Source organism: Aethalodelphis obliquidens, unplaced genomic scaffold (genome assembly GCF_003676395.1).
Source record: "Aethalodelphis obliquidens isolate GAN/ISIS:26980383/991018 unplaced genomic scaffold, ASM367639v1 scaffold5, whole genome shotgun sequence".
Lineage (NCBI taxonomy): Eukaryota > Metazoa > Chordata > Mammalia > Artiodactyla > Delphinidae > Aethalodelphis > Aethalodelphis obliquidens.
The window spans coordinates 994776-1010999 of NW_020837949.1; the positions used below are offsets into that span (position 1 = coordinate 994776).

At 53.5% G+C, this 16224-nt stretch overlaps 1 protein-coding gene across 2 annotated transcripts in view; it reads left to right on the top strand.

Annotated features, from left to right (window-relative positions):
* The window catches only part of PTPRN2 (protein tyrosine phosphatase receptor type N2), a 687992-nt gene that overhangs the window by 568906 nt on the left and 102862 nt on the right, over positions 1 to 16224 (top strand). For both annotated transcript variants that reach the window (XM_027101365.1, XM_027101366.1), the window contains exon 13: positions 4728 to 4940. In XM_027101365.1, the coding sequence (XP_026957166.1) occupies positions 4728 to 4940 (213 nt within the window). The remainder of the gene's footprint in view (positions 1 to 4727; positions 4941 to 16224) is intronic.

Below are 16224 nucleotides of genomic sequence, written 5' to 3' on the forward strand. Positions count from 1 at the left end.
GGCCTGAAAGCTGTTAAAATTTTTGATCGGCTTTAAAGTGATAGTTACTATATCTTAGTAAATATATCTTAGTAAACTTAGCGTGAAATTTCCAAATAATTCTAAGATGGTTCATCTGGGAAACCAAAGACAGACTTGTTTTTAACCATTCATTAGTAGTCTCTAAAATTAATTTCTAAAATTTACAGAGAAAAAGATCTTTACAATTATAGGAACATAAAAGTGCAGAGGAACACGGGATACGGCTGGGTTTGCAAATCAGATTCTTTAGAAATGATGCAAATGAAAACATCCACAATATTAGAAGTTTAGTATCAATGAAATTGCTGCATGCCTGTGCCCATAAGTTTTTGGGTACAAGTGTGTTTTAAAATTGAAGCCAGTGATTTCGATAATGAATTGCTCTTGCTAACTGGTTGCGTAGCACAGCCTTGGGAAAATGCTACATTTTTCTACCCGTCAACAAATATTTTTTACCATAAAGTTATATATTGGTGTGGCTGCCTCACAATCAAGTTTGGGTATACAATGTCCTTTTTTCTTCTTTCTTCTTTTATTTTAGGCTTACCACGTGGACAGCTTAAAAAAAAAGTTTTGAAGGTATTTTGCCATAAATGGCAAAGAAGATAAAGGAAGCCCCAGGCACCTTCACTTATAAGCACAGATCAAAATAGTTTAAATAGGTCAGGACAATGTCTGCAGATTCTAAGAGCAATTCCACTGATTGCCTCTGTGGTCACATATGCATTTCAAATCACAGCTTTTGCAATATTTTATATTCTAAGTTCAAGGAGCTGCAGGTGGAGATGGTTGAGTGGAAGAAATATGCAATGTGCTTCAGTTTACTCTCGGTGCCTCTAACCTGATATAAAGTTGACTTACTCTTCCTGATTCTTACAAAAAATCATACTTTTCCTGCTTCTGCAACTTAGTATTAAGTGCTTGTATATGTGTCGCCTGCACCCTGGGGTACACAGACACCCCGTGCTCCCTGTGTGACCAGGCTGCTTGGGACGGCTGCTTCCTCCACCTTCCCCCTCACCCCTCCCCCGCTCCAAACTTTCCGGGGGGTGGGAGCTGCCACTGTACAGAAGGAGGCGGCCTGACTGTAAATGTCAAAGTCATAAATATTTAAACATTATTTTCTTTCAATTTCAAGTCAAGACTGACAAGATGCCTCTAATTAGTGGAGGGCTCTCGGCAGGGCTCAGCGCCAGGACAAGACTGCAGGAAAGCACCTGTAGTTACAGCCCCTCGGCCTGGGGAAGCAGGGACCCAGGTCACTCCTGGGCAGGACAGAGGGTCAGACTCACTTTTAAGCAAAGGCACCCGTTGCTTTCTCTTAAATCTCCTGGTTAGCAGGGGTCCCTTAAGATTTTTTTTAACTCTACAATAAAGAAAGGCTATACAATAATCATAGTTATTTAAACTCAATCACTGTGCCGAGGACGGAGTTCACGCTCTTTAATTTTTTTTAAAAAGTGTAAATTTTTATTTCTTCCGGGATTCCTCAGTCCTGACTTGCAGCCAAGCGTTTTTCCTCCCCGCGTGACCCTCCCGACAGCACTAGGTAGGACGTTGGAGTCATTGAGGGCGCCCCAAGGAAGAGCGACTTTTCGGGCTCCAACCAAGGTGCCCAGGGGCCAGCGAGAGGCAGGATTCCCAGCCGGGCCCTAAGATCCTGCGGCCGCAGCGTCACAGTGGCCCAAACCGGCGCATCCCTCTCTGTCCCCAACAGGCTTCCTTCCTCTCCTGGTCAGATCCCTCCTCCCCGACCACGCCCGCCGTCCAGGCCCCTCCTTGACCCGGTGCTCGCCCTCCCCAGCCTCACCAGACCCCTCTCCTGGATGCGAGAGGACCACTGCCACCCCTTCCCTGCGGGGCAGCTCCGGCCCAGGCGGCGGGGAGCTGGACGGGACCGTAGAAAGTGGGACTCAATGGACGTGGAGTCCCGTCCTCTTCCCCGGGAGCACCTGGGACCCAGCGGGGGCTGCGCCGCTGGCCGGAGACAGAGCGGGGCCCAGGGAGGAGGGACCCGGGCAGTCACTCTCCTTGACATTTTTCTTTGACCTCTGAGTAAACTCCAAGCGCTGCGTGAGGGGAGGCCGGGCAGGCCCCTTTCCGCTTCCCCGGCCGAGAGCGCAGCCTACGGGTCACGGTGACCGTCGGTTTCCGGCAAAAAGGGCCGAGCCGGCCGGGCGGCGACACTTAGGGCTGCCCGGCCTCCCTCCCGGGGGAGCGCCCCGCCGGGGTCTCTCCTGCCGCCCCAGACCCGGGCCAGGGTAAAGTGCAGGCGCCGCTGCCGGCCTCCTTAGAGGGCCCCTGCGCGTTCACGGCCTCCCACCTGGAACCGAGCGACAACCGGGCTACGCTTGTGCCTCTTACCCAGCGAGACCCCGCGCCTGGGCCGGACCCTGTTCAGGTCCTCAGTCCTCCGCGCGCTGGCGACCGCCCGTCGGCTGCGCACTGAGGTGGTGGCCACCCACCGAGGCGCTGCGCGTCCCCTCGGAGCCAGGCTGGTCACCGCGCGCGTGTGCGCTTCACGTCGCGGGGCAGAAGGGTTCGGGAAGTCCCCGTACCCGGGCGCGGTCAGCCACGTGGGCGCGCGGGGTCCCCCCGACGCCTGGACTGGCTCCCCTGGGGGGGGCGGGGCGGGGGCCGCCGGTCGCCTGCGCCGGGGCGGAGTGGGGGATGCAGTGACGGCTGGGGGCGCCGAGCGGGGTCTAGCGGGACGCCCCCTCCGCCGGCCGCGCGCCCTCCTTTGTTGTCCCCGCTCGTCTGCGGAGGCTCGGAGCCGGCCTCTCCCGGGAGCGGAGGAGCGCTAGTGGGGGGAGGGGCGCATCGGCGGGGTGGGAACCCGGGCGGCCGGAGCCTCGCCGGCCTCTCAGGGGAGCGTCCCGGGCCGGAGGGCTTGGAGAGGGGCGCGCTCTTCTTGAACCGGCCGCGGGAGGACGGGCGTGAACCAGCGGCACCGCGCGGGGGCCGAGGAGCCGGGCACGTGGGTGTCGGGCCCCCTCCCAGTCCGCCCGCGTCTCCGGCACCGCGGCCGGGTCCCTCCGGTTTATTTCTGCGGTTCGGCCTGTCGCCGCGCGGGGCGGGGACACGGTGCCGGGGGGAAGCGGGGCCTGCGGGGCTGGCAGCCGGCAGCCCTCCGGGTGACTTCTTTCTGGGCCGGGGAGGGAGGGGCGAGGGGAGGGGTGAGAGAGGATGGGGAGGGGTCTTCCGCCCGCCTCTCCCTCCAGGCCGAGGGCCGCGCGCACCGGCCGCACTGGCCGGGGGGCCCCCGCGCCCCGCTCGCCCCTCCGCCCGGGCGTCCCGGCTCCCTCCCCCGACCCCCCCCCGTCCGCGTCTCCCCCTAGCGTCCCCGCGCCTCCGTCCCTCCCGCCGCTGGCGGACCTGCTGTCCTCCTCGGAGCCTCGCATCCAGGCAAGAAAATCCGGCGTCTTTTCTCATTTCACCCGCGTTTCCATTAACCCAGTCCCGGCACCAGCTAATCCGCGGCACCGAAGGCAAAAGGAGGCTAATTAATGACCAGCTTTTCCAGTCAGGACCGGCGATAATTGCTTTGGTGGCCTTTATGATTACAAGATAAAAATGGCCCGGCCTGACATAAGAGGCCCTGTGTACACTCGGAGACAGGAGGAAATGAAGAGTTGGGAGGCTGAATACGGAGCAGAAAATTACTAATAGAAGAGAGATAATGAATAGGCCGGCCAGGCATTCATGGGGAAAAATCCATTTTGTTACCACGCGAAATTAGGTGGTGGAAAGGAGTTTGCTAATTGTTCTCATCTTGTAGCAACCAGGACTGGGGCGGGGGCGTGCATTTCTATTCATTCCCCGAGTAATTGCGGAAGGGTGTGCTGGCCGAGTCTCCATCGTCCCCTGGCGTTTTAATTGTTGCTGATATTCCTTATAATGAAGCTAATGAGGGCGCGCACTGTGCAACTTTGTGTGCATGGAGACTCGTGCAACGCGCCGAAAGGATGTTCTTACCCACCCCCACCCCGCCCCCCGAAGCAGGAGAACCCGACGGACCTGGGCTCCCTTACCTTTCACCCGCCGAGAAGTGAACTCCTGGACCATAGTGCGCCCCTGTCTCGCAGCTCCTTTCAAGGAAAAGTGCCGAGGTGCGAAGTGCGGGGTCTGTGCGGGGTGTAGACGCGGCCCAGGTCCGAGGTCTGGACGAGGGGACGAGGGGACGTGCCTTGGAAGGCGAGCGGAGGGGCTTCCGGGATGGCAACTCCCTGCAATATGTGCAAGAATATTAGCCTGACGCTTCACAGAAGCAGGCTCAGTGGTTGGACTTCTGCTGGTACCCTTACGCACAGCAGGAGCTAGGCACCCCCATCCGGTCTATCCACCCCAGCCCCACCGTTTGTGAGGCATCCGCTCCCCGCGTACCTCTTGAGAAGGGACGAAGGCTTTAATTTACTTAAGGCAGTGAATTAGCTGCCGAATACTTTATACCTTTAAGTTTGAAAAACGGCGGCCGTTAAGGAAACAAAAGTGACGCCTGTAATGACGTTCCTTGTGAAAACTTTGCCGTCTGCGGCGCGCTGTGTTGAAATGACTGTAGCTTCCGGTCCGAGGGCTGCTTTCCTGGATGCCCTCCTGTTGTCTCAGTGCCAGCCCAGAGCTTTACGTTTTAGGTTGCGTTTGGAAGGGCTGGTTTTCAGGACTCATGATTCACTGGGTAGTAACCTGCCCCCTCTCCTATTCTGCAGAAAAGCAAACCCAAGCTTCTGCCTCACCAGGCAGAACGAGAGGACTCGACCAAGTTCATCGTGCTCACTCTGGTCTCCGTCGTCGCCATCGTGGCGGTCCTGCTGGCGTCCGGCGTCATCTACTGCCTACGACACAGCTCTCAGTACAGGCTGAAGGAGAAGCTCTCGGGACCTGGGGGCGACCCGGACCCTGATGCCACCAACGCCTACCAGGTAAAAAGAGACTTTTCTAAGTGCTGTTTCAGTTCCATTCACCACTGGAATGGACGGATTGTTTAAGTCGTCTTTGGCCCCTCCCCCATTCCCAGCAGTTGTTCATTTATTCATAGTTTGGGTTCTTGTGTGATGACGATTTGAAACTTCTCATTAGCATTCACGTAAATACCTTGAAACCCTAGTTTTCCTGCTCTAAATTAATCTTATGCTGTTCTGGGATGGTCTCATGTTAGCTGTGAAAGCGGGCTGCTAATTAGAAATGTGGAAAAAGTATAATACATGAATTATGTATTATCTGTTATCTTCCTTAGTTTGGCCACTATTAATAAAAAATGCCGGAGTTGCAAGATAAATTGGTTGTGTAGATGTACGAAGGTGTCCCTTAAATCATCGGCTTCCTCAGGATCTCATGTGAAAAGATCCTCTGACCTGATCTGTTGCCACCTTCGCTGTTATTTGGATAAAGTGGCATCTAAGGCCGATAGATGGAAAGTAAGCCAAGGATGTCTTCAGGAGCGCAGTGGTGGAGCCACGCACTGGTGATGCAGAAACGGTCCAGACACACCTGGAAAAAAATTGGAACCAATGAGACTGAGGGGAGGAGGTTCAGACGAAACTGGACGTAAAAAAAAATTCACAGAATGTTTGGGAGTTCCGTAGCACGCACTCCAGATTTAATAATGTTCGTAATGAAAACACATCTTCACGCAAGCCCAGAATATATACCAGTCAGGGCATGTGATTTCTTCTAACATAAAATATAACGCAACTCCAAGTATATCTTCCCGTTTGGGAAGGTAATTTACTTAATCATCGTTTCCTGAAGTTCAATAGATACATTTTGTAAAGCGTTTCTCCCATTGGAGTAGAGTCTTTGCTTTCTGAAGTCACATGACTGTGACATGGAATATGTCGTGTAAATAATGCATCCTGCTTTACAGTCACGGCTGTAAATGTTATCATTCTGTCGTCACAGTTGCACTGCTGGGGAGCGGCTCAAGCTCTGTCTAGAACACCGCCCCCCCCCCCCCCCGGAGCTTGTCTGAGAGCCGCCCTGACCCTGTCTCACATAAGGTGCTGGGATGAACTGATAAAATCGCTCTGCTTAAGAGAGACCAGAAAGTGCTATTTTCCCTACTTCAAAACTCTCGGTGGTGTTGTTGAATGAAGAAAACCTCTGGTTTTCTGGAGGGGGTCAGAAGCCTGGTCAGTACGATCTTTTCTTATAAAGAAACAGCAACTTCAAATGTGTGGGAGATGGCGTTTCAGGGGCTAGCTTTGCTTCAAAGCAAACGAAAGAGCACATTTGAAGAAGCAGCTTGGGGGGAATGTCACACAAACTAGTAAGAAGGCATCCAGAAATTCTATTGAGCAGAACCAGTGTAGGCGTTTGGGTCTCTTCTGGGCCAAGCCTGTGTGGGACATAAATAAATTATCACACTAGTTCCGTTAGGTGTGTGAGAGATGGCAGATCGTACGGGCAGAGGTTTGTAGAAAGCGCGGCGTCCTTTGATATGCTTTGAAATTTGAATATAAAATATTGATAGAATGGAAAGGTTGGACTTGCATGCAGAAGTGACTAATTCTGACACAAGTGCAGGTTGCAAATGCACACTTAGGACTGAGTTTGTGATAATTAACAGAAAAAAAAGCTTCCCAGTGACAGCTCTAATTAATAGTATCTGTAATTAAAATCATGCCCTTCCAGCAGGAAAATTGTTTGAATTTCTTGGAGTGACCTTTCTGTGGTTCTCCTGGGGGCATGGTGGTTAAGTTGATATTGATTTTATAATGAGCTCTGGTTTGTTTAATAAGAATCTGTAATCCAGACAATAAATGAAATGTGTGCTTTTCTTCAATCCAGATTAATAATAATAATAAAAAAAAGGTAGGGGGGAGAACACAGAAAAAAGCTTTTCCTTTAAAAATAGGATCTAGGAAAATTTGGAAATGAAATTATTGTAAAGATTTTCTGGTGGGCTTAGTTTTGAAATTACTACAGGGCACCCTTGTGGGAACTACTTTGATTAAATGTGGAGGTTTGCCCCCTCAAAGTGGCCTGTTTACCGGTGAGAACGTGCTGGCACTAGGCTGTCGTGCTGCTTTGATTTGTTTTTTGCAGAACACACTCGGGGATGAGGATGCCATGATTTTTAGCTCCCCGTTCAGCTGAGTCATGGATTAAGGACTTGTAAGAGTGTAGTTACGCGTAGAAGGTTGTACATTCGTGAACGAAGCAGGTGTTCGTTCATTCATGTATCCATACTTTCTTAGGTTTTTCTGTAACTGCCATGGAGACCCCCTTCAAGTGTAAAAACCTGTCTGAAAAGTTTTTTAAAGTATTTCAAGCACAAAACAGTAATTTTAGGACAGTATCTTGTTGCTTCCACGCTTCGTTTTCAAATCTTTGAACTTCTGCACTTTGCTGATTCTACAATACAGGTGAGGTTATGGATAGCCTCAGTGTAATTCTCATCATGGAGTTACAAGGAAAATTGAACAATTTAATACTGTGCTTTATTTCATGGGGACGTGATGGAAATATTCAATTCATTTTATAAAGTTTCTGAAGGAGAAAAAGAGTATTGTGTAAGTATAGAAGTAAGTGAATGGCCTAGGAAAGGTGGAATGGTAGGTGGCAGTGTCATAGGTTTTACCGATACTGGCATATGAGGTCACCCTTTAAACGAAAGACCTGAGTGTTCCCATGCAGGAAGGATGCAGGGCACAGGCCTTGGGAGAGAGGGGAGGGGAGGGGAGGGGCTGGTGGTCTGGAGGAGGGACTGGGTGTGTGATTCCTTCTTCCCAGAGAGCCAGAGAGGCCACGTGTCCTAATTAAACTGCACAGCAGTAGTGTCGTTGCCAGATTCTTCTAGTGGGAAGGCCCTCGTGTGGTTGGCCCTTCAGGAAGCTCTGGTCTGCGTCTTCCAGTATCCATCCCCTGCGGTCCCCGGTGGTCCGTGCCATGCCCCTGCATGCGCGTAATCCGTGGTTTGGGGTTTGAGGTTCCAGCGGACTCGTGGAGGGTTCCTGAAAAATCAGTGGGCTTTTCATAAATTGTTTCCAAACAGTGAGTAGTTTGCATTATTAGCTTCGAATGCAAACACGTTTAAACATTTTTTTTTTCTCTTCTCCCTTAAAATAGAGCTATCTCATAGACAGAGTCAGCATGTTAAAGGTTCTTAGTTAGTTTACACGCGTAAGTGTGTGATATTTTTGTTTGCTTTACCTATTGGAAAATCACATCTTTCTTAATAAACTCTTATTTTAACACTTAACAAGGTATCAATTTCACCAGGTAATCTATCAAAGTTTAATTTGCTCAAACTTGAAAGATTTGGGTATGCTAACTTGTAGAAGAACTGAAATCCATCTTTAAAGGTCATGTTTTAATGGAATTCCGCTGCCAAACTTTTCCCCTTTGTTTTAGTAAATGTTATTTTTGTCCTCTACATAGAGCAACATAATGTATTTGGATTAAGTCTGTATTTCCTGATCTGAAAAGCCAATTTCTTTACTTTTATTCCTGTTTTCCCCCAGTTGGCATGTCACGTGACACGTATGTTGTCCGCACACGTGCGTGTGTATTTACACACGCGCGCTCCCCAAGGGCATCCGGCGGGCTTGTGAGGCGAGGCTACCAGCACATTCTGTGTTCTGTCACGTCGCTGTCCTACTTCTGTGCACGGGGATTGGGTAACACTGCGCAGAAACAAGCCGTTGGATGATGAGACGGCGTCCCCGCCTTTCTCTCCCCGAGTCTCTTTGAATGTTGAGTCCGTGTCTCTGAGGCTTTGATCCTCCCAGAGCAGCAGCCACTCCCCTTCCCCACGCGAGGGCACAGCCTCCCGCGGAATTGCCGGCGAGGCCTCTTTTGATGGTTTGTCTCCCAATGCCCGCAGGCTCCCTGGGTACCTGGGGGCCTTTGGAAGCGGACCCAGAGGAGAGGAGAGGAAGCGGTCGGGAGGCGCCCTGCAGAGAGCCGCCCGGGGCCCAGCCCACTAGCTCCAGACTCTTCGGTAGACGACGGCCACAGTCCCCTCACCCCGACTCGGGCTGACGCACTGAGGCCTCCGTCCTCACGCCTGAGAGCGAGGAGAGCCGGGCTGTCAAAGAGAGGGCAGGTCCCACGTCGGCTGTTCTCCTTGCCTTTGATTCAGGGGCCCTTCTAGGTGAATCTCCCCTGCTTGGTGTAGCAGTTGGCACAGAAGCGTTTCCCAGTTGAGGTGGAAAACGGTGAACTCCTGGGGTACACTTGATCCACCACCAGTTTCCGCCATAGCCCTTCCCACTTCAGTCAGCCGTGCATCTTACGGTGCCGTGGCCTGGCTTTATGTTTAGATTCTCAGGTCAAAATACTTCTGTGTGCAGATTTCCAATAAGCAAAATCTGTCCTGCTTCAAACATGGAAGGGTGCCCTGAAATGCTACGAAAGAACAGTTCTTTCTGTGATGACCCAGTCGAGCCTGACAACTGGAACCTTTCAGGTTTTGCCTTTGCAGAAGTAGCTGGCGGTACCAACGTCCACAGGCAGAATTCACTCGAAACTTTCCCAATTCTGATCGGTTTTGCAAGGGGGTGTATTGTCAGGTAGAAGCCCGGCTGCTGAAGACGAGGCCCGGGGCCTTCCTGCCTCCGCAGCCCCCAGACAGGCCCGGGCTCCCCTGTACTTTAAGTCACGTCATGCTCGTCAAGACAGCCTTGTGAGAACCCAAGGAAAACTTGCTCACTTTTGGGGTGATGAGAGCAAAGGGACCTGTCCACCTCGAGGGTTTCCGGGACCTGCTTTTCGTCTGTGTGTTCAGTGTCAGGGGATCAGGGCCAGGGCCAACAAGCTGTTCTGCAAACTCAGTCAAACCTTCCAGATCCCTTTCTACTCTGGGTCTGAACATGTTTCTGGAAGACCTGAATGTGTAGCGTGTTTTGCTCATACATCTTAAATTTTCAAACATGTGGTTTCCAAAAGCAGCAACTCCATGCTCGTTCTCTGGTTTCTGTGCAACACGTTCCTCAAAAATAGCTCCTGAGATTTGGAAACAGATCTTCTAGGAGAGGCTGAGGTCTGGAAAGATTGCCAAAGAAATATCTAAACATGTAAAGAAAACATGTTGCCGTCCTAATATAGCAGCCACTTCCCTGATCAGACATTGATAATTAGATCAGACTTAATTGAAAATAACAGACCCCTCGGTGAGATATGTTGAAAATAAAAGACTGGAGCCTCTAATACGAAGATTTCTGAGGCCTGGGTTCTGCGGCTTCTTCTGGATCCTGCATTACTTATTCTGGTCTGTTTTCATTTTCCTGGTGTGTCAGCAGATCTGGATTTTACTCAGATAAGTGTTTCTCAAGGCTGGCCAGGAAGTTACGTCTGGGAAGCGGGGGCAGCAGGGGGGCTTATCCTCCCTCCTCTGTGTCCGGCGACCTTTCCCAGGTCCTCCCGTTTTGTTCTGTCACAGCCAAGGGAAGAAAGTGTGTCCGAGAGGGAGGTCTGGTTCTCACCGGCTGCTAGGTGGGGGGCAGTTTGGGGGGTGACGAGGGGAGGGGCATCCTTTTAATCGACTCCAATACGGGGAAGGTTCTAGTCTGCCTTACCCACTCGCTGTCAGAATCAGAGCACCCCTCCACCTTGCAGAAGCCAGAGGAGCAGCCCAGATGGTGCCCTGGGCCCGGGAAGACCCCCTGAGAGTCCCTGCCCTCCGCCCCCAGCTACAGGCTCCCTCCTAGCGATGCCCACGGAGGTGCTTCGAAAGCCGCCTGTGGCCACTGGTCCACACGGCGTGGCCGCTCCGGGCAAGCCGCGCTCATTGTACGCGTGGAGGAGTGGCCTGGGGTAGGCCGTGACCCCTCCCCCGCCCCCGGATCTGACGGCCCCGCCTTCCTCCTCGTGGGGGGAGACTTAGGAAGAGTCGGCAGCGTTCGTCTGCTCCGCTGATGATTTCATTTGCCGTAAACCCACGTGAAGCCCTGGTAAGCAGCACGTCCCAGAGTGACCAGGAGGCAGCTGGCACGGCGTGGGCATCAGTTGGCACGGCGTGGGCATCAAACACTGCAGGGTCACGGGGAGGAGCGCAAAGCCCGCGGCGGGTGGAGAAGGCATGGGGGCCCGCAAAGATGGCCCCCCGGGTGCATGGGGGGCGTGCCGGGCAGGAGGATGAGCTCAGACCCGGTGTCCTCGTGGCTGTGGCTGTGGACCCAGCAAGGGTGGACCTGTGGAGCAGGGCCTGGAGGCAGGAAAGCTGGGCGGGGCTGCAGGGACAGTGCGGGGCGGATCTTCCTAATCTCTTTCCCTGTTGCTACACTTTCCATTTTTTAAATTTCTTTCTCTCCCAATATTTAAGTTCGTTCAAGCCCGTGCTCCCCCCCCCCCCCCCCGTGACATCGGCTGGAACTTGGGCCGAGCCCTCCTCTGAGCCCAGCTCTCCTCACCACAGGATGGGAAGGAAAGGGCTTTGTACTCTTCACTGGGCTCCTGAGGGTCAGAGAAGGTCGTGGAGGGGCCAGTGCATCTCACGTCTGAGTTCTGTTTAAGGGGCCTCTGTTCGTGGTGACAGTGGTTCTCAGGAGTGCCTGTCGGTGGGTGTGGGATTCGTCTCAGCTGCTCGGCTCTGGGCCCAGCCCTCCCAGCCCAAGTGTGCACTTATGACCTCCTCGCCTTTGCATGGGCTGCTTTCTCTCCATCAGGCCCTGGTCCAGAGATGCAGGCGCATTTACTAAACGAAAACCTGGCACATACAGTCTGCAACGAAAGCAGTGTACCTCTAGGGAAAACCGGAGAGAAACCTGGAGATCTGGACTGTTCCAGGAAATCCAGTCATCGTGGGGAAGGCCAGGTGTGGAGACAGCGTTCCAGGGACTCTGTGGAGCACTTCTCCCCCGTCTGTCCAGGACCAGAGATCAGTCAAGTCATCAGTCCACTGTCTGGAGGGGAAGGTGGACCCGGGTTGCGAATTCGGGTCTAGGCCACCCTCAGTCAGAAGGAGCCCCCGCTCCCCGCCCCCCAGGCCTGCCCTAGTACGAGTGTCGCCCCTGCCCGGTTGAGGGGCGCAGCTTGGGCATCCCTTGGTGGGGGAGGTAGCCTGTGTGCAGCCAGGTGTCCCTGGAGACCTGCTGCCGTCGGATTCTCACAGAGGTTGCTGAGCCATCCTGAAAGGTGGGCGTTGGGAGGAGAAGCCTGAAACAGTAAAGGGAAGTGTGAAAAATGGATTAAACGGGGATTTAGACCAAAATGGTAGGAGGGTGGGGAAGGAATTCTAGAAGGCAGGTAATCAGAGACCGAGGGTCACTGTAAGTGGGCAAGACGGTTCTCCGCGAAGTTTAACAGGCCTGGAACACCCGTCTCCCCTTCTGAGGGCTTGTCTCCCAACTTCTTTAGCTTCTGCTCACCCGTTTCCCCCGGGACGGCGTTTGTCCCCAGGAAGAGGTGAGGGCAGCTCCCCAGAGGCCTCTTCAACCAGAGCCCAGCTCTCTGCAGGCGGCGTCTGCAGACCACGGCCCGGGGCAGGCCGCTGACAGCAGAAGCCCACAGACCTGCCCGGTGCCTGCTACCGGAGGCTGGCCCAAGGGCACTCCACTCTCACGCACCCCCAGTGGGCACCATCCACTCTCAGGCGGACTTGATGGGTACCAGGGGACGTCTCTGTGCCGCGTAGCATCACCTGCAGTGAAATGCACTAGCCTGTCAAAACTGGCCAAGCCCAGCTCCTAGCACAGCACGGACCTGGCGTAAGAGAGGCTAAGAGATTACAGAAGGCGGTCAGAGGGGGAACGACGGCTCGGACCTTCAGAGGCAACAGGAGGCGCGGATGTCGAGGCAGGCAGGCTTCAGAAAGAGCAGGTGCACAGCCCGGCCCAGGAGCCTCGGGCGGCGACAGCAGTTTCCGGGCGTCAGAGGAGGAACGTTTAGGGACCTGGCGGGGAGGACAACTCCAGCATGAGCCCCCGATGCAGGCCGTCTCTCCCACCCAGGGGTAGACTGGACGTCAGCGTCACTTTCTCCCGAGGCCCCTTTGGTTTGGAGTCTCTGTGCCTCAGCCCCGTGACTGCCCCTCCCTTCTCCCCACCCCTGGCCGGCAGCTGCCCCGGCCTGGGTGTGGCCCCAAGAGCCTGCGTCTGTGTCTGCCTCCCTGTTGGCGTGCGGGTCACCCTTGAGGAATGAACACCTCAGAGAGCCTTGGGGAGGCTGCGTGGCTGAACTTCGAACTCTTCCAGAAAGTGTCTTTTGCAGAATTGATTTCTTCCAATGATAGAGTCACAGTTTCTGAAACAATAGGGGCAGAAGAGAACTTTATTTCCCGTTGGAGTTTACAGGCAGGACCGGTTCACACTGGGTTAGGCGTGTGCTTCAGACAAGCAGCTCTGTGATGGGCCCCAGCGAGCCTGGGGTGACGGTCAGGGAGGGCTTCCCAGAGAAGGTGAGCGAGGGACTCAGACGGAGAGAAATGGAGGCGGGGGTGCCTGGGAGAGGATGGAGCAAAGTCAGAAGGCTGGGCAACAAACAGACGTCTTCTTGGAGCTGAAGCCTGTGTGGAGGAGAGAGAGGCGATGGGGAAGCTTGAGCCCAGATCTGAGAGGGTCACGGACGAATGGAATAGAGGGAATTTCAGGAACCAGGCAGGGTTTGTCTGTGCTGCACGTGCGTCTGTGCAGCGGTCAGTCACTTTTTCAGGAACATCACAGTAACGGCGTCTGTGACATTAGAGAAGCTATGTAACCGTGTTTCTCTTCACCTGATTAACTGTTCATAAACTTCGTTGCTCAAAATATTTAAAGTCTCCACTGGGGTTTTCTGCTTTGGAAGACTTGCTGATAATTAAAAATGGAATCTTGGTAGGTTATTTCTTTATTAGCAAGGGCAAGATTTTCATAAAGGTGATTTCCAATTAGGGAGGCGACAGGTGTGAAGAAGTATTCTCTTAAGGTTTCTGAATGTAAAAGATACTGCAACCAGCAAAATGAGGTGTCTGGGTACGTTTGTGTGTGTCTGTGTTTGTGATTATTTGGAAAGTAGGAAAAGGAAGATTCACACATGATTACATCAGGAAGGAAGTCCAGGTGCTTTAAAACGCACAGCTCTCTAGGGTGTTTGAGGGTTAGGGACGCGAAGCACAGGTTTCAACTTGGATCGACTTTGCGATGTTTAATCGCAGATCAGCGAGAGGAGTTTGTGTGACAGGTGCGGGATTATTAGTGCGCAGGGTGTTAGTGTCAATATGTAACTAGATGCAAATCATCCAATTAAAGTTTAAAATTTTGGATTTGCTCTATAGGTAAGCATTTTATCATTTCTTTCTAAAGACAGTGAAGCAGAAGAATAACCAACAAAGGAATATTTTTTAAATTACATCTTTCATGAGCCAGCGCAACACACACTTTAACTAGAACCCAAGAGGGTCTTGAGTGGGAGGAAGTCAAATGCAGACTTGTTTGTACAACAGTCATCAGTTGGCGGGGAGGCTACAGCTGGTTCACCTGCTTCAGGACTGTCTTCCCCACCCTGGCCTCCCTTTCCTCCCCCACCTTCAAGAAGAAAAATACTGAGTTCAGTGACCACAGATTTGAAACTGAAACGTGAGGGAGAAAACTAGGGGGAAAAAAATCTCAGATTCTTTGGTCGGTTGCTTTTGAACTGCCTCTTTTCTGACCTTGGACCCCGGGTTTCCCGGACAATAACTGTGAAATGGTGCATTTTTTCTTTTTTTTTTTTTTGCGGTACGCGGGCCTCTCACCGCTGTGGCCTCTCCCGTTGCGGAGCACAGGCTCCGGACGCGCAGGCTCAGCGGCCATGGCTCACGGGCCCAGCGACTCCGCGGCACGTGGGATCTTCCCAGACCGGGGCACGAACCCGTGTCCCCTGCATCGGCAGGCGGACTCTCAACCGCTGCGCCACCAGGGAAGCCCCAAATGGTGCGTCTTAATTCTGCCTGCTCTCTAGCCTCTGCTTCTGGAGGTGGATTTCCCAGGCACGTCTTGCGTCTACAGATTTCACATCAACTCGAGAGAGGCAGCAAAGCAGAGCGGGTGCCCTGCACGCGACAAATGGCTCCTGTCCCCCGGCCACAGTGCCCCGAGCGTCCACTTGCTCCTGGATCCTCTCCCAGCCCCCCCTCCTGAGCCCCAGGACACCCCCATCGCTGGTTTTACTCGAGGGCCGTCGCCGACTCGGACTCGCTCTGGAAGTTTGGCACCTGTCCCCTCTTGGTGGTAGGTGACAGATTTTGCGGGCCTTAGAGTTCAGAGCCCTCCTTTCACAGCTGGGAAAACTGAGATAAAACAGACTGAAAGTGACTTGCCCACAGTCACCAGCGCATCAGCGGTGCAGCCCCCAGACCCAGGCCTTCAGAGCTCTGTGCGTCGTGCTGCAGGATCGCCGTTCACAGCGGCTTCACAGGGAGCACCTGGGTCCCAGAATGGTGTGCGTTTGTTTCTGAGAAGCAGAGGCAGCTGCTTCCTACTCTCCGCCCCGCCTGGGCCCTGCCCTTTGCCTTAATGAGGCAGCGGCCGCAGAATGGGGAGCTGTGAATACCTTTTGTGCTCCTGGCTGGTCCGCATCGCCCCCGGACTCTCCCTTGTGTGCTTCTGTCTCGGAACCTTTGTGCAGACGCGGCCCACACCCTGAAAGCCCTCCACCTGCTTTATTCTCCAGAGCATCCCATCTGTCCGCCAGCCTGGACCCTACACCCTCCGCCCGCCCCGCGCGGGCCCCTGCCGAGAACCCTTTCCGGTGCCTGGAATGACCCTTCACACCTGGAGGGCCTTTCGCATCAGGGGCTGAGACAGACCTGGGTTCAGAACTCGGCTTGTTCCTTACCCGGCGTGTCCTCCTGGAAGGCGAGGAAGTTTCCTGAAACGCCGGGTCGGTAGAATGAACACACCACACCAGCAGGGACCTCTCAGTGCTCAATAAAAGCTAACTGACACGTGAATCTAAGGTATCGATATGAGAGGAGCTGGTTGGGGGAGGCGTTTAGAACTCTCGCGAAAACCATCCCCCTTGATTTCCGGCGTCCGGAAGAGCGCGGGGCACAGGGAGCGCTGAGCTCGGAAGACGTGGACCAGCGTGACGATGGTGGTGATGACAGGTGATGAGGATTCAGTATCTTCTGCTAATGCTCTTAGGCCACGGCAGGCCCAGGCTGCGTGAAGGGGTGGGCGGTTTACTTCCACCTGACTTGGTTATTTTTAATCGTCTGAATATGAAAGTGAAAAGCCGGTGCACACAGGTGGGGCCGCTCCAGGCCACCTTCGCTCACAGAGGCCGAGCTGAGCCATGAGCTGTGAG